Source organism: Tenrec ecaudatus, chromosome 10 (assembly GCF_050624435.1).
Source record: "Tenrec ecaudatus isolate mTenEca1 chromosome 10, mTenEca1.hap1, whole genome shotgun sequence".
NCBI classification, from domain to species: domain Eukaryota; kingdom Metazoa; phylum Chordata; class Mammalia; order Afrosoricida; family Tenrecidae; genus Tenrec; species Tenrec ecaudatus.
The window spans coordinates 33,956,523-33,981,811 of record NC_134539.1 but is presented as its reverse complement, the minus strand read 5'-3'; the positions used below and the strand labels follow the sequence as shown (position 1 = coordinate 33,981,811).

Sequence of the window (25,289 nt, the reverse complement as noted above, 5' to 3'; positions counted from 1 at the left end):
AAATCGGTCTGTATTTAGACAAGGGCACAATTCATGCCTTTCTTTATTTTGCTACAGCACCAACTCTTCTTTATTTATTTATTAAAACGTTTTATTAGGGGCTCATACAACTCTTATCACAATCCATACATACATCAATTGTGTAAAGCACATCCGTACATTCTTTGCCCTAATCATTTTCAAAGCATTTGCTCGCCACTTAAGCCCCTGGCATCAGGTCCTCTTTTTGCCCCCCCCCTCCCCGCTCCCCCCAATGCGTGCCTTTCATTGACATATTACTGAGTCGGCTCAAGTCACAGCCTATTCAGTCATATTGGACAGACTGTGAAGACTTGACAAAGATACCTCAAACGTGGTCTGAGCTTTGGTGATTTCTTATGGTCTTTGTTCTAGTTTTGCCTTTCATTCTAAATAGGATTATTTGCATTCAGGGAGTCTGTAACTAATTTGAATTACCATCTAGGATGACCATTGTCTCATGGGCTCTTAGGTCAAGATCTAGAAGCTTTACAGCCTTGACAGATAATGATATTTGTTCAAAACAATAATGATGACATTGAGTTTTTACAAAGGATTGAAGATTTTGATTTGGTTTGTTTATGACCACTCACCACTATTTTCACTGGTTCCACAAGAATGAAAAATTCAGTTTAAAAATATCTATGAAAAGTTTTCATCTTTGTATGCTATAAGTACCTATTATTATACACAGATCTACTTGAACAAACTGCATCTTATTGGCTTATACAGGAGCCAGAAAAATGAAAGTTATGTTTATGCAAAAAAAAAAAAAAAAGATAAACGAAACAACCAACTAATGGTAAAAGCAAAACACAAAGTACTAATACCAAAATCAACCCACTGGGTAAAACTGCCCATGAGTTTCTGAGACTCTGTTTACGGGAGTAGAAAGCCCTGTCTTTCTCCCTCACAGAGGCTGGCAGTTTCAAACTGAGGACCTGTGGATAACCACTATATCACCATGGACTGGGGATTCGGCCACTCGCTCCCTTGGGCAGCTCTTATGTTTAAGTCAACAAAGAAACAATCAGGCAAAGCTTTTGACCAACACAATATTCACAGGGATTTGATAGGTAAACTGAAAATACCCCTAAGATTACAAATTCAATATTATTCACATTTTGGAATATTCAGTTTATATAAGAAGTATAAAATATCAATAATGGAAGGGGCTTTAGCTTCCATGTCTGCTAAAAGATGAGGCTGTCTGTTTCTGTTTAAAAACAGAAAATAACCCTTAGCTCCCTGCCCAACTCTATGATTCACAAAGGACTTTCTAGTAATAGCAACTACTAAGGCCGCCCTGGGGTTTTAATGAATTACACATTGGGCTCCTAACCTCAAGGTCAGCAGTTCAAAACCACCCGCCATTCCATATGAGAAAGATGAGGCTCTCCATTCTCGGAACCATTTAGAGTCTGGGAAAGCCAAAAGGCTTTCTACTCTATCGTATAGAACTCCTAAGTCACTATGATTTGCAATCCGCCTGATGGAAGTGAGTTCGGGTTTGGGGTTTATATGCAGCTGTTATCTCACTGACTCTTCATCACCACACCTAACCTCACATTTTCTTCAGAAATGTTAAATTTGAAAATAGGGCAATGTCACTAAAATAAGGGAACTTCCAACAAATCTTTTCCCCTAAAACCTTTGTAGCTGAGGTGACCTCGTGAGCTGGTAGGAGCACCATTAGCAAACTGGAAATGTAATGGCAGCAAGTGGTTTCGTGCAGTGTGACCTGCAGCGCTTCAGAGCCCCGTGTTCATTAGGGCCTTAACACAAGGGGATGTCGCAACAGCTGGGGGGAAAGAAGAACAATAAAGCTTAGGGCTCTTGGTGGCATCGTCGGCTATTCACTGGGCTACTAATTACAAGGTTAGCAGTTCAAACCTACCAGTCACTCCAAGGGAGAAAGATAAGGTTGTCTGCCCCTGTAGAGATTGACAGCCTCAGAAACATAGTCACTATGAGTCAGAACTGACTCAGTAATAGAGTGTGGCTTTCTGAGTTTGTCATTTTAACAGGGGGCTTGTCAGGCCAGATAACAGTAAATAAAATTCCTTCAGGCTCTCCTTCTTCCTTCATTCAACAAATATGACCCCTACTACAAACGTCCTGGTGACCCAGTGGGTTAAGCAGTGTACTGTTAACAAGATACAAGGTGCAAGCCCACCTGCCACTCCCTGGGAGAAAGGTGGCCGTCTGCTCCTGTAAAGACTGACAGCCTCAGAACGTACAGTGCCATTCCACTCTGTCCTATAGGGCCACTGGGTCAGAATCAATTCAATAACGTGAGCTTTTCTTAGTGAGGCTGCCCAGCACTAGATATACCTAGTATGTGCCAGACAATAAATACGGCCCCTGCCGTGAACTGTACAGTTGAGACAGCAGATAATCCCACGGCACTGCCTGGTAAGACCCCGTGCTAGAAAACTTGGTTCCATTCTAGGCACTGTGCTTTAAAGGGCACTGTGAGGAGAAAGAACGTGCCCCGTGGAGACCAATGACCACCTCGCTGAGGTGTCCAGAAGGAGGCGGCTTCAATCATTGTGAACGAGTAGCCTCAAGTGAGATACAGAGCTGTCTTTACACGATGTCTGGAAGGACAGCACAGGCTTTTCTCTCAGAGGACAGGTACCTTGTGAGGGGGTCGTGCAGCGATTTGGGGTGGTAAGGATTCCCCTTTTAGGCTGGCTCTTATTCCCAGGAGTCCTTGGCTCAGGAAACACAAAGCCCTCTTCATTCTTCACAGCAGACTTAGGAGTATATACATTCTCTTTGTTCTTTAATTTATCTGTAGATGCTTGGCATAATCCTGGAGTTGATGATTTAGATTCCAGATCATTTGATCCTTTCCAACGGTTGGCCAACTGGGGGTGGGAGAGGTGGGGGGTGCAATGCGCACAGCACAGTGAAGAAGAAAAATGTCAATTTCTTTATAACATGCTTTAATCATTTGCAAATTACCTTGTACTGTTTTTATTAAAATGAAATATTAAGAGAAACCACTGACAATATCAGGAAATTTGAAAATAGATATTCCATTCTCTTCAGTACATTTAAAGCACTCTAGTCTAGTCTGTTGACAGGTAATTTTCAGCATGTCTCGGGTCAAGCGCTGAGCCAAGCACACCCATGACCTGAGCAATATCAAGGATGGCCAGTGTTTGCCAAACCTAGGTGGTTTGTCTTTAATATGAAATAGATTTTAAACGTTGGTGAACAAATGGAATTAAAAGATAATGGAATTTTCCAACAAACTTTTGAAGCCTTCCTGCTGCAGTCAGTGCTTATGAAGGGGCTAACATTAAGATATTCTAACAAAAATGGTGAATTTTTTTTTTAAAACTGTTTTTTAATCTTTTCAAGTTTACAGTTGAGATTGTAAGGAAAATCCTCAGATGCTGAACTACAAATGGAAACATGGACACAGAGACGTGGTTACGGCTGAAAGTGCTGGCTGCCCAAGGGCATCTACCTCACAGCAAAGATTTCATCAATCTGAGGGCCTTAGGCAAGATGGTAAATTAGGCTCCAAGGTCCCAAGTAGCGACTGTAACTTAAAACGAAAGGGTGAAATAAATCTGAAAATGGCCTACAAAGGAAGTCAGCAAGGAAGCTTGTTTGTCATTGCCTTGGCCCTTGGTCCTTTAATAACTTGTAGGTAACCACAGAAGAATCTTCATATGAATTTGGGGTGTGACTGGGTTGTATCTCTCACCAGAATTATTCAATCTGTGTGCTGAGTAAATAATCAGAGAAGCTGGCTTACATGAAGAATGCAGCTTCAGGAAGCTTACTAACAACCTGCAAGCTACAGATGACACCACCTTGCTTGCTGACAGTTAGGAGGATTTGAAGCACCTACTGCTGAAGATCAAAGATCAAAGCCTTCAGGATGGATGACAACTCAATGTAAAGAAGACCAAAATCCTCAGAAGTAGACCAATAGGTAACATCATAATAAATGGAGAAAAGGTTGAAGTTGCCAAAGGAGGTGGTCTTGCTTAGATCCACAATCAATGCTCATGGAAGCAGCAGTGAAGCGATCAAATGAGAGCCTAAAACCTGGGTATTCCTGCCAACCTTGGATTCATCAGCCTCCACAGCTGCTGGGTTAGCCAGGAGAAGCCTCCACACTAACACCTGACCCTTGGGCCTAGAACCTGAACTTGCCCGTTTCTACAACCGTCTGAGCCGTTTTCTTGACTCACATTTCCATATCTATGCACATATATAACCATGGCTGGCTTGGCTTCTCTAGTGACCCAGCCTAAAATAACAAAGAAGTGCGATAGTCTAAGATATGTCTGTCCTAAGTCCCAGAGACAATGAAAAGTGAGAGAGTAAGTCCAAGAACTTTCCATAACTGAGTAAAGATGTAATCCTCATATATGGATGGGAAGCAGAATGAATCACAAGCAGAATAAATCAGAAGAAACCTGCATCTAAAATTAGAAATAGATAACGGTAATGGTTGAACAATATGATAAACATAACTAATGTCACGGAATTAATGATACATGTGAAGAAAGCTGAAATGACAATTTGTGACATACGTATTTACCTCACATCCACACAAATGTCAAGAGAAAGAAAAAATAAAAGCCACATCTCTACTTACAAGCTTCTATCACTCTGTGGGACACCATCCACACTGACATCTTTCGTTCCCTGGAGTTGTACAACACAGCACCTCCGACAGTCAAGCTGCAGACCACACACACAAAGGCACCCCAGAAAGGGGGCCAGAGAAAAGACAGGCTAACCAGAAAGGAATACTTCTACGGACACCTATTTATCAACAGCAACCAAAAAATCAAGAAGAAAGCAGACTAGTATCTTCCTAATAATGAAAAGACTGTGCTTTCTACTCAATTTTTCTATAAACCTGAAGATACTCTGAATTATAAAATTTACTAATAAAGACTTTGAAAGTAAAGATGGTTGTTAAACTAAAAATCTTTGCACAGGGGGCTCCCCTTCAAAAAGGAAGGTGAACATTTTTTATACAATAAACCAGTGTTTACCTGAGGCTGTGGCCCTTAGCCACCCTAGAACAGCAGTTCTCAACCTGTGGGTCATGGCCCCTATGGGTGTCGAGCGACCCTTTCCCAGGAGTCACCCGATTCATCACAATAGCAAAGTGACAGTGATGAAGTAGCAACGAGAATAATTTTATGGTTTGAGGGTCACAACCCCATGAGGAGCTGTATGAAAGGGTCGCGGCGTGAGGAAGGGTGAGACCCACCGCTCTAGAGATAAACGCTCCCATGGCTCCCCAGTAGCCGAACACCAGAGAGGCCTGTAAGGCGAGCATCATGATCAGGGAGACATGCACTCCTCAGGAGTCCTAAGCTGTCCAAAAGGCAGCATCGCCCAGGGAGAAGGCTCAGGAGCCAGAAAGCGATAGGAAGGAGAGGGGGATGAACAAGGTGAACACAGGGAGACAAGGGGACGAGGACGGCTCACTGCGGAGGCTGTAACCAATGCCACCAATCAAACCACGTGTGAACTGTGAATGGAAAACCATTTGCTTTTTTTTTTTAATCTAAATGAGAATCAAATAAAAGGCTTAAAGTAAAAGTGTTCACCATCAAGCGACCTCACCCCACCCCCCAAAAATTAATCTTAGTAAATACTGATGGTCTTATCATATAAAATATCAAATCTACGATGTAAGAAGTATATAGAGCTAAAACAAATTATTCTACACTTATGAAGGTATAACCACAAGGGGGCTGGCAGGAGATGGCAGAACCTTCTCAAATTTGATGAAAAATATTAATCTACATATTCAAGATGCTCAGTGAACAGAAGAGCAACAAAAGAAGAGACAGCATGCCGGGTGCTTGAGGGGTGGGCTGGGGTGAGGGTTGACCACAGAACCGCATGAGGGGATTGAGGGGGATGCAGGGCAGAACTGTTTGATATCTTGATTTGGGTCACAGTGACACAGCGGTATACATGAGAGACACAACGAGAGATTGATGACACATGAATCAATCGCTATTTCCAAGATTTTGTTTTAGAGTACTGGATTTATGTTTCATCAGCCTCTCATTCATTTTTTTAAATTAATGTCTTTAATGGTTTAGAGATTCATTTAATATGTAAGCACAAACTTAATTTCATGTTAGATTCTAAAATGTTTTAGTAATTCAGATGCTAAATCCTACTTCAAATAGTCATCAAAATAACCCACCTGTGGTGTCTTGGGAGTAGTCACACCTGCTGATGAATTTTCTTCACACCAGTCATAATTGATACCTCCAACCATATAATGTTCATCACTTCGGGTCATATCTTCCAGACTCCGATTCTTTGGCTGTTCAAAAGTATGTTCAAAAGTATGGAATAAATTAGCAAAAACAGCCACATGTCCCCCCAATTACCATGATCCGAATTCTACCTTGCAGGACTGGATAGGGCAGACGTTGTACACTGGTGCAGATAGGAGCTGGAGGCACAGGGAATCCAGGGTGGATGATGCCTTCAGGACCAGGGGTGTGAAGGACAATGCTGGGAGAGTGGAGGGCGAGTGGGTTGGAAAGGGGGAACTGATTACAAGGATCTACATGTTACCTCTTCCCTGGGGCATAGACAACAGAAAAGTGGGTGAAGGGAGACGTCGGACAGGGCAAGATATGACAAAATCATAATTTATAAATTATCAAGGGCTCATGAGGGAGGGGGAGCGGGGAAGGAGGGGGAGAAAAAAGAGGACCTGATGCAACGGGCTTAAGTGGAGAGCAAATGCTTTGAGAATGATTGGGGCAGGGAATGTGCAGATGTGCTTTATACAATTGATGTATGTATATGTATGGATTGTGATAAGAGTTGTATGAGCCCCTAATAAAATGTAAAAAAAGAAAAGAGGAGAAAAAAAGAGAAAATGACGAGGGCAAAGAATGTACAGATGTGCTTTATAAAATCGATGTATGTACATATATGGATTGTGATAAGAGTTGTTTGAGCCCCTAATAAAATGTTAAAAAAAACAAAACAGCCACGTGATTCAAGTTTTCAAACAATATATTCTAGGCACAGGTCAAAACACTGAAAGGATAAATGAACGAGAGATAGTGTTGTCAAGGACTCACCCTCCAACACAGAAGTAGAAAGTCAAAAAAAATCTGTGTGCCAATTAGCGGGTAAGATGACCTCTGACTCTTGAAAGAGGGTCTCTGAAGCGTTTTATGCTATATGGTAGAATACCTCGCTCAGCATTCTCACCGGGCGGCCTACTGCGTGGGTAAAGTCCGCACAGACCCACTGTGCTTCCTTGTGAATCTGTGGGAGCACTACAGAACTTGACAAGAACTGTAAGAGTACACTGAGCAGTTAGTCATTCCTAACAAAAATAAGTTCCTTCTATGAAAGGTCCTGTTCTAGCACTTCTACCCGACCTGTCATCTCCTCTCGTCCTCCTCTACCCCAAAAACAAAACGTATGGGAGAGAGACCCTAAACTCGAATACTATGGGACGCACCACATTTTTCAATGTCGCCCTCTTTCCATTTCCTCCAACAGCTCCTTGGCCAGGGGATTTTACCTGAATATCTTACATCTTGACTCTTTTTTCCAATCTCATTACCGTTGCCCTAGTTCAAGGACAAATCCTCTCATATGGCTATTCAAAGAGACAATCTGATCTCCGCCGCCAATCTTTCTACCAGAGAGAGCAGTTTCCCATGGTTGCCAATTACCATCCATTGGAAGTGGCTGCACAGAGTGTGAAGTTGAGAATGAGATGAAGCTTAGTCTAGTCGTCGTGGGGAAGAGTGCATGGAGATATGGATGATGGCTGTCACGAATACTATGACACTACCACTAATCACACACATGCCAGCCCTCATTGAACAAGCCTGCGAACAGCGGGGTGGCCTTTCCAAGTCCGTCGCGTCTCTATCATGCTCAACTTCAGTGGTTCTCCATTACCTACTGCCTGAGGTCCCCACTTCTGATCCAGCAGTTCAGTTCTAGCTCACAGGCCAGCTCTTTCCTGCCCTTCCAACTGACTCCCTTTCTCTCGATTTTTCCCCCACGTGAATTCTTCATTCTAACCAACATAAGTCCATTTGCTGCCAACAGAATAGATTAAGCCCATTTGGATCACTGATCTTTTGCCAATTCCATTTATCTCACTCACCCTAAATTCTATGCTCTCTCTTTCCTTGGTTTTTCCTCTTCGGCTTCAGCTCGATTACGGGGCATTTGAATCACCCATGGACATCAGGCCTTTCCTCTAGAGCTCCTGCGCACAAGCACACTCCACTCCTCTCGGGTGCAGTGGTAGCTATACGGGGGTCTCGCTTCAAGCTGGCTGTTAGAGAGCAGGCAGTGTTGCTTATTCAAATATGTTTCCCAAGAGCCTAGTGTAGGACGTGAAGATTTTAATGATGTAAGGCTGCTGGGGTCTTCTGTGATTCTCAAATCAAACCATGGTATTGTTTCACTAAACGCAGAATCTATCGATGGACAGTTCAAGATTACTTACTTCCTCATAAATGACACCCCCCTCCCCCCCCAGAGAAACGAGGCAATGTGATTGAGGGGAGGACGATGTGGCCTGCTCCAATGACTACTTAATGATCAGAAAGAACTTCACACCTGATTCTGCTTTATTTCTTATCATTAAGATGTTTACCTCATTTAAAAACGGACTCAACAACAAAATGCCCACGTGATCTAAATTACTAGATAAATGCTATAGATTATGTAGTAGATGAAAGATTAAGAGCAACTATCGTCCCAGACTTTCCCACTTGGACATTATATAAAACAATTGAGACCAGGACCAACAGAGATATAAAGAAAATCCAGCAGCTCAGGAACATGCCTCTGTCTCTAATGCCTTATAAAGTGGTTATTCAAACTATGAAAATGTTTAATATCTTGCTTGATTTATCTTGGTCACAAGTATAATTCAGATGTTTATTTTTTCCTGGGCCCAATGGTGCTGCTTCCCTCTGAAAGTCTATAAAGGATCTAGGGATGAGGGAAGGGGTGATGGGCAGGCTCGCGGAGCCCACAGACAGAAGATATGCCCGTGGATGGCGTCTTCACCAGCTCAATACAGCCTTACTAAGAATAAAGTGGAAAATTACCCCAAGAAAAGGATTATCTCACTTTGGACACAACGGCCACTGCCACTAATGCTGCACACAACGGCCACTGCCACTAATGCTGTCACTTCTAGGCAAAATACCAACAAGGGAGGGAGGAAGGGCCCAGGAGGCAGGCAGGCCTGGCAGGGACATAGGTCCACTACATAGGTGGTCTGTGGTCTAATCACTACGTAACTAGGGCTAATCACCAATATTATTGCCAACAATTTTTTAAAGTCTCTATATAATTTAATACTATGTCCTTTTAAAAGCACATGTTCATCAACTGTATAAATAATAAGCACATTAAAGAGAATGCAGAAGAGATACAATAGCAATGTCGTCTACGTTCCTTTTAGCCTATTTGGCTTGAAATTTTTCTACAATAATCAGGAACTGTTTGGGGGAGAAGAGACACGTAGGTTCCCCCCAACCCCCACCCAGGACTTTGAAGTAGTTCAAACCAGTTCAGTCATGGTGAAACCAGGAGACCTAAACTTTTGAAATGTGGGTGAAGCAGAACAAGAACCAGACCGGGCGAACCCCCAGGACTGAAGCCCTGAGTGGGAGGTTGGGAAGAGGCCTAGCGAGCCTGTCAGGTGCCTGATGCAAGAGTGTGCCTTACTCCCAGCCAGTGGAGAACAGCACACAGTCACAGCTGTGCAGAAGGCCACAGGGTGCAGTTTCCAACTCAGCTGGTCAAGAGATCTGGCTGCTAAGCAACAGGCATGCCGCCCTTGTTTTCTGAGTGGGAGATTGTTTCTGCTCATTCGCGATGTCGACTCATCATGTTACCATCCCAGTCATCGTCCTCGCCACTCACACTTTGTCCAGGTGGGTCCATCCTGGCTTTGCGTCATCAGCCAGACCTGAACTGGGAAGACTAGTCCAAAGCACTGGTTTTTAAAGAAATGTCACATGAACATTCATACTAGTTCCCATGTTCCTCCTTAAAAATGTGAAGTCCTAAAACGCCTTGCCTCTCAGGCCCCTCGACACCAGCAAAGGAGGGTATCCGCGCGCTCACAGGGAGGGCATTTACCTTGCCGTCTCTGGACGGCGTCGTGCTGGCTAGTCCGCAGGAAAAGGAAGGAAGCCTTAAACGAACTGGTCTTCCCCGGGCCTTCTTGGCTAGAAGCAGAAGATAGGTCGCCGTCAGATGATCATATTGCCACTAGAGGAAAAGAAAAATAAGTTGCTCAGATGGCGGATAAAGTTGTGTTTTGAAATCGTGCTCCTTTGGAAACTGAATTTTCTTTTTCTGAGCAGTAGCCATTCAGGATGTTAAAAGGCAAATAGTTTTACAAGGCATTGAATGAGAAACCGAAATCCCCGGCACCCAATCACCCAACCTACCAAGCCAAACTCACTGCCATCGAGTGGACGCCGAGTCGCGGCAACTCTGCAGGACAGAGTAGAGCTGCGCCTGTGGGCTCCACGCTGTATGTCTTCACAGCAGTGAAAGCCTCGTCTTTCTCCTGCAGAGCAGCTGGTGGTTTCAAACTGCTGGCCTAGGGATTAGCAGCCAGCGAGTCACCCACTATGCCAAGGCTTTGCCTGACGTGCACACACATAACTGTCACGTCCTCGAAGCAACTGCTTTCTAACTTTCGTAGCTCTTTCTTCTGCTATGAATCCCATATGCCTAAGTTGCTTGATTCTACGGCTCTGGGTTTGTTTCAAATAAAACCAGCTGATTCTACGGCTCTGGGTTTGTTTCAGATAAAAGCAGCTGTAGAAGTCCAAGTGTAGAAAATAAAAACGCTACTCTCTACAAAACACTCCCTTTTTTTCACACACGCCTCCTCCCCGCATTCCCCCACTTTAATTTCATCACCATTTTCAGTTACATTGACAGTCAGCATTTATACGTTTATGCTTATAGCTTCCACAAGTAAGCAGAGGTAACAATCCAAATATTTAACTAGCACTCTGGCACCAACCAATGAGAAGAGGTGAGCACTTTCCTTAGGGAGCCCTAAGCCAAAACAGGACGGGGGCTAAAGGAGATGCAATGCAGTGAGTAATTTACTATGCTGCTTACAGCCAGTCTTCCACCGAACGACCTTTTCCAGATGGGCCTGGGTATGAGAGAGAATGGGGGGATTTACTGAGAGGGGGGTTCAGTTTTGAGGGCTTGTAAACAGGACCCCGAGCCCCGCAAGGTGAACTTTCCTTAATCCAGGAGGCAGCTCTGACAGCAGAGGAGCAGCGGCAGCAGAACCAGGAGCCAGAGCAGGAGCCAGACCCACATAGCAAGTAAAGCTGATGCTCTGGGGCAGGGAGCTACATGCCTCTGGGCGCTTAATTGGGGAGCTGGGTTCACTGACCAACAGAGCCGGAGCTCAGTGACTACAGGTAGAAGCTTACAGCAGGGTGGCATGTCCTATGGGTATTTATTAACAACCCTAAAATCATGCAGCTGTAACCTGAGCATTTCCCACCTGAATTAGAACTTTGTTGACTTCCATAATAAACCCCACAAAGGGCTGTTTCAGCCCTTTTATCCTGAGAAAGGTACCTCCAGCTCTGGGATCTTTCTTCACGAAATGTTTCATTGATGAGGTCTTCCCCCACCCCCCCCGTGTTCTCTGTTCCATCTTTCTGAAACTTCTATTATTCGTATGTTAGACCTTTCAAACGGGTCGTGTAAATTTTCTTATTCCCTCTCTTTGCTTTCCTATTTCTTTGTCTTGAGAGTCTACTTTTGAAACATTTCATACCCACTTCATTTCCACCTGGGCTCTTGATTTCAGCTATTTATTTCTGTGGCCATATTTAAATCTTCAAGGGTCATATTTAAATTTCCAAGAGCATTTTGGAGTGCTTTTTTTCCCCCAGTCATCGTCTTCCCGTTTCAAGAATGAACTAGCTCCCTTTATCTCTGAGAGTTATCATTTTTTAGCCATTTTCTTCTGCTTCCTGCATTGTCTGTTTTTTTCTAAGTATCTTTGTTTTTTCCTCTCCCCCCGACCCCCAGCCTATTTGTTTTGATCACTGCCTTTTATGATAGAGGCCATGCTCAGATGCCTAGTGACTTGGGGCTGATTCTGTTTAAAAGAGAAGGATCATGCTGCGAGCTGATTATGCACAGGCTGAAGCAACTCTGCTCATAAACACGGGGGTTTTCTCTAAGGTGACAAGACAGCAACCTGAACTCTCCATCATCACCGTGTAAGGCCAGCTCTCTTGGCTCTTCCCTCGGAAGAAATCTTCCACTCTTTCCCCCACATCCACTAGAAACAGGACCAGATCCTGGTTTCAATCTTCTCAAACCGGAGTAGGAGAAGGGAGTGAGAGAAGGTGGCCCACAGTATGAGGATGTTGAGTGCACCCATCATCCGTTTCAGCGGGTGCTTCACCACGACATGAACTGTACAGGAACACCCAAGACTAGAATCACCCTCCTTCAGCATCTCCAACTGGGGAAGCCAGGAGGGGCTGTCACGCAGCACAGGGTAGAGAAAGAAACCAAGACCCTGCTTCTACTGCAGACTCTCGACCAATTTTCCTGTATTCAGTCCTACTCCCTTCCCTGGCTTCGGAGTTGCTTCAGACCTGCAGCCTCGGAGCTTTTCCGGACCTCTCCAGTTCTGATGGCAGAGGGTCAGCAGAAAAAGAGGAAGATTCTCGGTGAGATGACTGACGCAGTGGCTGCAATGACTGCGAGGGCGGCTCGGGCAGTGTTTCGTCCAACCGTCCAGTCAGAGCTGACTCAACGACACCAAACAAGAGTTTCCCGCTGCCTCCTGACACCCAGCATCCTCTGCATCCTTAATGTTACTACCACTTAGCTCTTGACCCCACGGCTCCAAAATTCTACTGCTTTTCCTTCCGTCTTCCCCTTTCTTCTCTTGGTCCTGCTGATTTTGGGGGAGGTGGGGGGTGCCCTTCTATTCCTTTATGATTGTTTTCGTGAGGTTCTGAAAGCATCTATTTTTTTTGCATGTAACACACACAACATACAGAAACTAACACATGAGGGGATGGCACAATTTGAAAAAACAAGCAAACAAACAAAAACGTATACAAGAGCTTCAAAAAGGTTGTGGGCAAAAGGAATGAAAATATAACAGGATTTCTCTATGAACTCTTTGAAGCTCCCTCGTATCCTGCACACGATTTGCACAAAAACACTGTAAACAAATCTTAAACCCATTGTTTAACATAGTTCTTAAGTAACACACTCAACAAAGACGATAAAACTTGAAACTGTTGGCCTTAGAAAAGTGTGAAATGTTCACAGTGGTGAGGAGTATTCCATTCCGTGGATGTCTCACAAAGTGCTTGTTCAAAGAGGTTTTAGTAATAAATGTTGTGTTCTCAGGTAGGAGTTTCTAAGCACAAGAGCACAGACGCTTAGAAATTGGCCTGACCAGTACAGAAAGGGAGGTATAAACTTCAGTGTGACAAATGACCCTGCATTGCTGCCTTTAGACAGGGTGAGGGGAGGGGCCAGAAAAGACTTCTTGCAGAGGGCACCTGGGACCTGGGGGAGATGATGCAGTTGTCATCACCCACCCTCTCCATTTTCCACAGACTACATACAGGCTTCTCCCACTCCTTCACCTACGGTCTCTTGTGTGACGGCCACCCTTGTGAAAGAGATGCCACACACTGATGAGAGATGATGGATAGGAAGAGGGTTGCCACTTTATTGACAACGGGGTGACAGCCTAAACCCTGTAAACCATTCCTGGAGAGTTTTAAGGAGCCCTTCGTGGTGACGCTGCAGGCTAAGCGTTTCAGTCTGCCAGCCCCTCCAAGAGAGAAGAATGTGGCTGTGTGCCTCCTACAGGTGTAGCGCCTCAGAAACCCTGCATAGGGTGGCTGTGAGTGGGAATCGATTTGATGGCAGCAAGACTTCGTCTCACATCCTTTGGACGGACATGTCATCAGAAGGAATTAGTCTCTGGAGAAGGACACCATGCTTGGGGAAGAACTTCGCCAAGATAGACTGACACAGTGGCTGCAACATACTAAGCAGCATTTCGTTCTGTCATTCACTGGGTCGTTCCGAGGTGGAACTGACCCAAGAGCCCGTAGTAACAACATGCACATGTTTCCTTCCACTGAAGTTCCCCTAGTGTGGTGGTTCTCAACCTGTGAGTCACGACCCCTTTGAGAGGTCAAACAACCCTTTCACAGGGGTTGCCTGATTCATAACAGTAGCAAAATGACAGTGATAAAGTAGCAACAAAAATAATGTTATGGTTGGCGGTCACTCCAACGTGAGGAACTGTAATGAAAGGGCCACGGCATTAGGAAGTTGAGAACCACTGCCCTAGCGGGTCCCTGGCTGCTCCTGCAACCCAGAGCCACGCACAGCAGGAGGGATAGGAAGAAAGTAGTGCGCCGAAAGAAAGGTCATACTGGACAAGGGACTCGGGGAGGGGTCAGCAGCCCAGGTAACTGGGCAAGCTATAGGCCTCAGGTGGGTATCCCTAGAGGGCAAGAATGAATGAGCTCAAAGTCATAGGAAAAAGAACTTCTGCGTCTACAAAGCCAATTAGGGGCACCTGTGTCCACAGTGTAAAAGTCGTCCTATGTAATTGAGTGTTGTGGAAATAGTCTTTGGTCCGTGCATAAAGATCAACAGCACGGCTCAGTGTGGTGGCCTCTGCGTCCGGTCAAACCAGCTCTGCTAGTGAAAATAAGCAAACCTACAGCCCGTAAGTCAATTCTGACTCACATTGACTCTCTTCTGACTCACATTTCCAAGGCTGTAATCTTGATGGAAGCCGACCGCCATGTCTCTCTCCCTCACAGAGTGATCAGTGGGTTCAAACTTCTAACCGTTTAGTTAGCGGTCAACCTTTTAACCCATGTACTACCCAAACTATCAGAGACTCCAGCTCATCTCACACCTGGTTTTCACCGGGGGTCTTTAAATGAATGTGAATTCTCGGAGACTACCTACAGAACCCAGGTTCTTAACCACCACACGACTAACATTTGGTCTGAGTAATTACTTACTGTGAGGAGCTACCCTGTGCACTGTAGGGTGATTAGCAATGTCCCTGGCCTTGACCAAAGGATACCACTGGCAACCACAAAAATTGCCCCCGTTATTGCCAAATGCCTCCTGGGGTGAGTTTGGGATGGGCTGCAGCACAAGCCTACCCCCCATTAGGAACCATGTCCTAGACCAATGCTCGAATGCCACAGGGAATCACTTAGGGGCTTTATTAAAATGCAGGTTTTGAGTCAATAGGTCTGAAGTAGATACTGCATTCTATAAAGGATAGTATTTTAAGGATGAATTTTTTTTCCCAAAATTTTCCCCAGTAAAACTGAGTGTACTTCTTTCAAGAATCATCCTTTTCCCCTCAGGACCAATAATGAGAGTGGCAGTACCAGGAGTGAGGGGAGGTGGAGAAAGGGGGAGATGATCACAAGGATCTAGATATAACCCCCTCCCTAGGGGACAGACAACAGAAAAGTGGGTGATGGGAGACATCGGTCAGTGTAAGGCATGAAAAAATAATAATAATTTATAGATTATCAAGGGTTCGTGAGGGAGAGTGGAAAAAATGAGGAGCTGATACCAAGGACTCAAGTAAAAAGAAATGTTTTGAGAATGATGATGGCAACAAATACACAAATGTGCTTGACACAATGGATGGATGGATGGTGATAAGAGTTGTATGAGCCCCCAATAAAATGATTTAAAAACAAACAAACCAAAAAAGAATACTTTGAAAGTTAGTGCCTAGTGGCTTATAATGGAAACGGCCAAACTGTTTAACGGTTGAACTTGAAGCTGAATGATGAGTACATAGTGGTTCATGTCACTATACAATTTTCTCTACTTCTGCAGGGGTCTGAAATGTTTCCGATTTAAATATATATATATATCTGAAATACAGTCTTCCACTAAAGCAATCTGAGAGGGAAAGGTCCCAATGTTTTCAAAGGGTTTTTTTAGTTTGAATAAATGAAAACTTTAAAATGAATACTAAGGCGCCCTTTGTAGTGAGTCCAGGGCTTGCCATTAAAGACTCAAAGGCTTTATCCAGGAAAAAGTCAACTGCGCTTCCACCTTCCAGGCATATTCCAGGACACTTCTGCTCATTACGTTAGTCAAAGGAATTTCATTTTTTGTTAATCACCAATTCACTGAAAAGAATTACGGGTTAGTAAAGCTACGGCTAATAGTGAACGCTGTGTCAGGCCTTACCTTGAAAGTTAGAACACAGAGGAGAATAAATCACGACAAATGACAGAGGATGGAGACACGGTCCTACACCAGGGTCAGCGCTGGGTGTGCTCCCTGCCAGTCATGTTGGCTGACGCTCCGAGGCAGCGGTGAAGCCCCCCGTCTCCAGAGAAAGCCACAAGCACGGTTGAAGTGTCAGAAAGAACTAAAATGATCCCACCCCAGAAATCATGCTTTCAGGATATTTAGTTCACGGGCTTGAGGGCCACCCGGTGCTACAAAGCCGCTTCCAGGCAGGGCCAAACCCACACCCCTACCGCTCTGAATCACAGTTCCAGGTTACAGAGCTTTAATGTCAGCAAAAGTACAACCCTGTCGGTCCCCTGTAAACTCCTTTGCTTTGATTCCCAATTCTTTTTCTAGGGTTCGTTTTTCAGGAGGATAGCCAGCAGATATGGGGGGAAGCTGAGAGGAGGAGGTGGGGCCATAAATAAGCAGGGTCACTGCAGCCCAGACCCACCAGCAGCTCTGCGGGGTCCGCCTGCTCCCATTAGGGGACCCTCTGGGGCAGCTCCACTGCACACCAACTGATCCAGCGGCACCTGACCACCACCTCACGTGCTAAAGGCAAAAACACACAGCACTCTTGCGGGAAAGAGATCATATCTATGTCTGAACAGAAAAGGGAACCATCTATGAGAAAAAAAGAAACAGAGGCGGGTTGAGTGAAAATTATGCATCACTAGAAAGAAAATGGAGTATTTGCACCCATGATAAAGCCTGAAAATGACTCGCTATTTTGAGTGTGCTGATGAGGTAAAGAATGAAACCCACATGCATAACTCTCAAATTCTTGCTGTGTCCTCTCTTACCTGTGAAATTAAGTCTTCCATCGTTTGCCGGTTATTTCTGTGATGCACGGAAAGTTCCGTTACACAATCTTCATCAAGGTGAATAAACTACAAAAAAAGATGAACACACGTACGAATCTATTTACTGCTTTGAAACTTTAAAACCAGCATACCCATATATCCAATCAAACACCAAGATGTCAAACTCTTGGCTAAAAAATCAACATTCCCATACAGTTTTAAAATGTGAGCAGATAATAAGCAGATCAAAAAGATGAACTGCTTCCCAGCCTGCCAGTTCTGGTCAACTGTTACAATTATGTTATGTGGCCAAGGGACACCACACTTCTTCCCGACTGTATGACCAGGGTCCTACAGTCAAAGAGCAAGTCAATGCATCCAAAAATCAGTGGCTGCAGAGTGAAGAACATGAAAGACACATGGAAACAATCAGTCCAAGCACTAATGGGCCACAGGAACCCCGCCTCCACCACTCTGAGGGCAGAAGAACTAGATAGTGCCCGGCTACTACTGCTCCTCTCTGAAATCCCGTCGCAGTAGAAGACCCTGGGGAGAGCAGGAGAAAACTCAAATGTTGAAGGAAAAGGCAGAAGAAGAAAGGCTGGCTGGTCTGGTGGAGACGAGGGACAGCTCTTCAGGCTGGAGCGGAAAGTAACCCAAACAAGAGAGACCCACAGGGTATGCAAAGGAGGCCAGGTTGCACTATGGGTTAGGCATTGGGCTGTTAACCTGAGAGGTCAGCAGTTCAAACCCACCAAAGATGGGGCTATCTGCCTCCATAAAGGTGTATAGTCTCAGAAGCCTGCTGAGGTGCTGCTGATAAGTCAGAGACCACTCGATGGCAGCGGGTTCTGGTACAGGATGGACAATAACACAAGGGAGGGAAGCACTCCTTTTAGAATAAATCATATAAAATCAAAAGGGCAGTATTTGCCCTGAGATAAAGGTAAAGAAGGACAGACAAGGAGGCTGACTGAAAGCGGTAAACCCCAGGGGCGGGGGGGTGGGGTGGGGAGGAGCTGTTCTGCTTTGGGCACTGTACACAGGGCCATGAAGCAAGATAGGTATGGATTGTTGACTGGAAAGCCAATTTGCTCTCCAAACCTTCACTCCAATCACAATAGAACGTTTTAAAAATAAAACTGAAGTGGCTCAGGAAAGCAATCATGGTCCTGGGCAGTAGAGAACAACGGTGATGGGGCAAATGAGTCAGCTTGCAGGTGAAGAGGTGACGGGGACTTTCTATGTGATTCTTGGGTTTTTAAAATAAAGGGGAAAGACCTATATGGATTTTTGCAATTTGCTTTTTTAAAATAAATGTCAACCATCTGACTATGAGCTTCCTCTGCTTTTTACAACTGGGTTCTGCCTATCCTACCAACACTGTGCTGCCCTCCATACAGTAACGCTCTTTGGTCCAACAGACTGGAGAAAGAGGGGCTCCGACCTGCGGCCTCCTGTCTCCAGGTTCTGTGCAGCTTCCGCACAACCCCAGGAGCTCTAGATGCTGCACAGCACACACGTGCAGAAAGGCACTCGCAAAGCACGGCGAGGAGGAGGAAGATGAGGACGATAAGGAGGACCAGTTCTCTACAGACTCCACTTTTGCTGAAGGATAAACATTAGCCCAGTATTCCTGACCCCTGCAGAATGAGGTCTTGCCCAGGAAGGGCCTGGCCTAGACCTGAATACGACGTTCAGAAGGTAACATGGGCAGAGAAGCAGCAAGGAGGTTGTTTAAAGTATCCCTGTCCAGTGTAAGAATGCCTGGTTCCAACAGGTGAAACTCCATCTTCCGCTTCCACCCTCGTACACGGGAAACCCAGGAAAGCCGGATGGTGAGCTGTTTCCACCAACGCCTATGGTCAGTTTCCCATTTCCACTCCCCGCTGGCAATTCACCCTTCCACCCCATATCCTGAATCAAAACCCACATTTTTAATAAGATGTCCTGGTGACTCTGATGGATTCTTGTCATGTACATAAGAACCACGTGGGCATCTTATTAAAATGTACATCCTTACTCAGTAATATCTCGGGGAGAAAAGCACATTTTCAGAGTCAAACTGGAATGAACCTGTTTGAAGACCAGGTTTCCCTGTGATCCCAACTCACCGTCTTGGTACATAGCGTGTTACTAGCGGGCCTGAAAATTAGCTAGGCCCTGGTTCTGATCATGAAGTCACACGAACGGTGTGTCCTTGTGTCTGTTAGCCCTTCATTCTGTTTCATCATCTGTAAAAGGGACTGCCTACTCTCACACCTAATCAGAGTAAACCCAAACCAAATTCACTGCCCTTAAGTCAACGCCAACTCCTGGAGGCCCTGCAGGACAGAGCACAGCTGCCCTGTGGGTTTCTGAGGCTGCACCTCTCTGAGGGGGTGGAAAGCTGGTGGTGTCAAACTGCTGAGTTTGTGGTTAGCAGCCCAATGCGTGCCCACGACCCCACCAGGTCCTCACAAAATGATCCTAATTCTGCCCTCTCGGGGCAGACTGGATGAAGTCTGTCACACAAGGGTCTCCAAAATTTAAATATTCCTCTAATAGACAACCCTTCACCTCCAGGGTTTCTTTTATAGTCCCTTCAACCGATGCATGGGATGACTTCGCCTCACTTTTCCTTTAGATCATGCACTCGGCTGCCGATGGCCCTGAGAGTGAGATAGTCAGAAACTCATGTGCCAGGAGAGGGTGGCACACCCAGGGCAAGCAGTACCATGACCTACCCTTCTTCTAGACTCTACGCTCCCTGGAAGGGGGCTCCGGCAGAAAAAGAAACAAAAGCTTCCATTGGCTGGCATGCACCCACCCTCACAGGTTTACAGAGGACCCAAGATTGCACACGCTGATGCGGTTTGCACGGTGAGCATTCATAATGCGAAAAGTGAACTTCCATGTGTTGCAGCTTTTGACTTTGGCAGCTCTCAGAACTGTGGGTTCCTCCTAATCAGACACCTTCTGACTGACAATCAATCATCTTTACCAGTGATGAGGGAGGGAGGGGTTCCTCATAGGCAGCCCCTCTAAAGAATCTCTCTTTCCTTTTCCTAGCCTCCTGCCTAAACCTTTACGAGATGTGAGAAGGGAAAAAATCATGCAAAGGGGGTAAAATGAGAGCTGGAAAGGGAGAAACAGTAGGAAGAAGGCAGTATGAGCAACCAGATTACCTAGAAGGGCTCTTCTATTGAAGATTTCGCCTCTTCCATCACAGTGTAAGATATGACAAAATAATAATTTATAAATTATCAAGGGTTCGTGAGGGAGGGGGAGGGTGAGGGAGGGGGAAAATGAGGAGCTGATACAAAGGGCTTAAGTAGAAAGCACATGTTTTGAGAATGAAGATGGCAACAAATGTACAAATGTGCTTGACACCGTGGATGGATGGATGGATGGATGGATGGATGGATGGATGGATGGATGGATGGATGGATGGATGGATGGATGGTGATAAGAATTGTATGAGCCCCTGATAAAATGATTTAAAAAAAAAAGGTTTAGTCACTTCTAGTAACTATGAGACCGTGAACATCACTTTTGCAGACAGATGTCCGGCGGTACAGGGGTCCCAGTGCTCAGCCACTAGGGGGCAGGTTGGCAGTCAGCACCCATCAGCTGCTCCCCAGGCGAAAGAGGTGGCAATCTGCTCCCCCAGACCAGAGGGTCACTGCAGGCTCCCTGTGAGGGGGAGTCAAGTCAGTGACAAAGGGTTTGGGCTGGCAGCACGTCAGGGTGGATGGGCAAGGCACCGATGTCTGAAAAACGGCTTTGTTCATGCCGGTCCCCCAGCCCCCACCCAGAGTCCCGAGTCTCAATCCTTTATTCTCAAGAGCTCTGAATTCCTAGCCACACACGCTCAAGTTAAATGAAGTACAAAAATGCATACCGAAACTAGCCAATTATTTTGGATTATCCGTGCCTACTACATTTCCTGTTCACTAGGGCAGAAAATGGAACTGACGAGAGCTTCTCGTTGACACAATCCTTGGGTACAGACCTCGTGTGGAAACGGCAGGAGGAACTCATGCACAGAGAGACGGAACGGCATCGACACCTTAAATATCCAAGTAAATCTGAGCTAATTTTTCTGGTCCACTCTTGATGAAACAACTCTGAGGGAGGAAAGCAAGTATTCCAAAAGCAACAGCAACCCCTTACAGCTCTTCTGTACGTAACGCGCTTGGCCCTTGCAACAGTTTCGTGAGGCAGGAAAAACAGGAGTAGCACAGCGTGTGCGAGAGACAGCCAGCATGACCCAAAGGTGCAGGAGATTGTCACTAGATTCCCTTATTTGAGGTAAGAAACCAAGAACTCGGGAAAGTTAATGGGATCGACACAAGGATGCATTTTTCAGTCCTGGCTCAGTGTTTTTTTCCAACCACACCACACATCACTCTCCATGACTCTGATCAGTGACCAGACAAGCAACGCGTGTCACAAAGGTATAGATGCACAGGATACAGACTCTGAGCTTGGACTAGTTGATTCATAAGATCCTGGCTCAAGAGGCAGTTGTGCAAACAGAATAAGGCAGCGGTTCTCAACCTTCCTAATGTCACGACCCTTTAATACAGTTCCTCATGTTGTGGTGACTCCCCAACCATAAAATTAGTTTCGTTGCTACTTCATCACTGTAATGTTGCTACTGTTATGAAATGGACGACCCCTGTGAAAGGGTCGCTCGACCCAGAAAGGGGTCATGACCCACAGGTTGAGAACCGCTGGAATAAGGGAATACTGCGTGGTTTAAAAGCAGAAAAGATGAGTGTTTAAAAGCAGAAAGGGTCTCCTCTCCCACATTCAATCTTTATGCAGAGCAAATAATCAGAGATCCTAGAATATATGAAGAAGAATGCAGCATCAGGACTGGAGGCAGGCTTATTAACAACTGCAATATACAGATGATAAAACCTTGCGTGCTGAAAATGAGCATTTGAGGCACTTGCTGATGAAGATTGAGGTTTGCAGCCTTCAGTGTGAATTACAATTCAATGTAAAGAAGACCAGAATCATCCCAACTGGACTGAGAGGGAACATTATAATAAATGGGAAAAAGATGGAAGGTGTCATGGATTTTGTGTTGCTTGAATCCACAACCAATGCTCAAGGAAGCAACAGTGACGAGATCAAAGGACACGTTGCACTGGGTCACTCTGCTGCACAAGACCTCTCCTCTTGAAAGTGTTTAAAGCAAGGTTGTTCCTTGAGGACTAATTGTACTTGACCCAAGCCGTGGTATTTTCAATTCTCATATGCATGTGAAAGTTGGACACTGAAGAGGAATCCATGCTTTTGGAGCGTGGTGCTGGTGAAGAATATTAAAAATATCATGGACTGCCCAAAGGACAAAACGGTCTGTCTTGGAAGAAGTAAGGCCAGAGTGCTCTTTAGAGGCAAGGATGGCAAGACTGTCTCAAGTACTTTTCTGGACACGTTGGCAGGAAAGGGGAGCCCCTGGAGGAGGACAGCGTGCTTGGTAGAGAGCCGGAGAAGTAGAGGAAAGCCCTCACGAGATGGACTGGCAGGGTGGCTGCCACAATGGGCTCAAGCACAGGAACTATTGTGAGGACGGCCAGAGCCAGGCGGTGTTTCACTCTGCTGTGCCCAGCGCCTCTACGGGTCAGACCGGCTCAATGGCACCTAACAATGGCCACCTTCCCCTGCAAGGAGACTTGGTGGTGGAGTGCATCACGAGTTGGGCTGCTAAGGCTGGCAGCTCGAAACCACCAGCCGCCTCACAGGCGTTTGGCTCCTACCTGGAGCCCCTTGGTCTGATTCAGAGCTTGGTACTACACTTCCTGACAGACCAAGTTCCTAATGACTCTGTCTCAGGCCCTTCATATGTAAAAGGACGGCAAAATTAATAGTACTTTCTTCAGAGTATCTGAGCCCTAGTGGGATAGGGGATTATGCGTCAGGCTGCTAACCGTGAAGTCAGCATTTGAAACCTCCCGCCGCTCCAAGGGAGACAAACAGGGCTTCTCCCCACAACGAGGAGCAGCCTCAGAAGCCCACAGGCACAGCCCCACTCAATCCCGTGGGGTCGCGGCGGTGAGTCAGAGTCAACTTGAGAGCAGTGAGCTTTGAGCTTCAGACTATCTTTTTCAGGGTTGTGAGGTTTAAATGGGTTAATAAACAGAAAGCCTACAGAAAACTCCCTGACTATAAAAGGCATTATTGTAAGTGTTCTATTTATATTTACTATAGATAATACAGAGCCAACCTAAAATAGCATATCATTCAATTATAGTAATCAATAAATAGTAGCAATTATTATATTAAAATATGGAGAAAATCTGGCTAGACCAGAGCATGTACACAGGTACAGATAAGAGATAAGAGCTCATGGCACACAGGATCCAGGAACAGAAATGGGAGTAGCAATATCAGGAGGGTAGAAGGAAGATGGGGAGAGTTGGGGAGGAAGGGGAGTCCAACAAAATGATTGACACATAGCCATACTCCCCACCCCCCCAGGGGGGACAAACCCTGGGGGAAGGGAAACAGCAGTTGGTATAAGATATAAAAATAATAACAATTTATAATTTATCAAGGGCTCACGAGGGTGGGAGTGGGGGAGGGAGGAATAACAAAGGAGCTGATACCAAGGGTCAAATAGAAATGTTTAGAAAATAATGATGACAACATATGTACAAATACGCTTGATACAATTGATGTATAGATTGTTTTAAGAGCTGTAAGAGCCCCCAATAAAATGATCTTTGAAAATATGGAGAGCAAGAGAAAATTACACTCTTTTGAACACTAAAAGTTTTGTTTTACTTTATATTGGGCCCCAATTAAACAAAACAAAAATGTCGCTGAAATCAGACATTCTTCCATTCTTCATTTCAGCGTCTGTTCCATTTGCACACAGCAGCAGATCCTGCCCTATTGGTCTCATGGCTGCAAAGACACGCAAAGCCCTCCCACACATGGAGAAATGAGGACCCCCAATGGCTGAACGCAGGCATTTGCACCACCTCACCAGGGCACGCCCCCACAGGGCACGTCATAGCGACCCCTGCCCGCTGCTCCTCCACTCAGACAGCAGCACCAGTGATGCCCCGAGGCTACCAGTGTTGCTAGCGTGTTGCTGGCCTTAGTCATACCCCAACTCTATTTGCTCCTTACCTGCTAAAGACCCCGTGGGGGCCACGGCAATCTGGGTAAGAAATTACACGCGATGACAGTCACCGTGGCACCAGGAATGGCTTTAGTTCAGGTTGCACAGCTCACATAGTGAGCAAAATTGTGAGAAGGGGCTAGAAGCAAGCATCATCTTCCCAAGATCCTCTACCTGCTAATCATTGCAAACAATGCTTTTATGGGGTTGATTATTCAAGAGAGCAAACACCTCATACCTGTACCGAGTCCATGTGTGGCATGTCTGAGACATATCTCCCAAACTCTTCTGCTGACTGATGCGCATGCCTCTCTGCTAGCTTCACCCTCCTTCCTGACTGCCTCAGACAGCCTCCTCTGTTCCCTGTAGGCGAGGAAGTCTAGCATACAGGGGCAGGTAACAGATTCTGGGGCCAGGCTACCTGGCTTCAAACCCTATCTCAATGCCTATGCGACCTCTCTGTGTAATTTACCCTCTTTATGCCTCAGTTTATCTGTAAACCTTTTTATGTAGTATCAGATCGAGTCCAACTCATAGCAATCTTGCAGGAGAGAAGATATCCGCGCTGATCTTGAAGGTCACGGCCCTCGGAGTGGCTCGAGGGAGCATGAGGGCAGAGACATGGGACAGTGCGTGTACCCTGCCTCTTGGACCGCGCCATCAGAAGAACTAGATGGTGCCTGCAAACATTCAGGCAGGCTCTGAGACTCCGCATGAGATTCCTGATCCAAAGGGGGCAGGGGATGTGGGATGGGACAGAAGTCCACATTCTCAGTGGAATCCAGAACTTCTGGAGTCACTGAGGCTGGAAAACTCCAGAGGCTGCTACCAGGAGATCATCTTGAACCTGAAACCTCAAACGAAACCCCGCCCCACTGCGAGTCTCCTTTGAACCAAACAACAGGTGACCTGAATTAGTCCAGTGTAACCGCCTTGGTGGTGTCGTGGTTAAATGTTGGGCTGCGATCCTTGTGGTCGGCAGTTCAAAACCACCAGCAGCAGCG

General features: G+C 45.7%; 1 protein-coding gene across 2 annotated transcripts in view; it reads right to left on the bottom strand.

Annotated features, from left to right (window-relative positions):
* The window catches only part of MELK (maternal embryonic leucine zipper kinase), an 88,549-nt gene that overhangs the window by 9,056 nt on the left and 54,204 nt on the right, over positions 1-25,289 (bottom strand). For both annotated transcript variants that reach the window (XM_075560155.1, XM_075560156.1), the window contains exons 11-14: positions 17,163-17,249; positions 10,174-10,305; positions 6,227-6,349; positions 2,660-2,891 (exon numbers count right to left, since the gene is read on the bottom strand). In XM_075560155.1, coding sequence (XP_075416270.1) covers positions 2,660-2,891; positions 6,227-6,349; positions 10,174-10,305; positions 17,163-17,249 — 574 coding nt within the window. The remainder of the gene's footprint in view (positions 1-2,659; positions 2,892-6,226; positions 6,350-10,173; positions 10,306-17,162; positions 17,250-25,289) is intronic.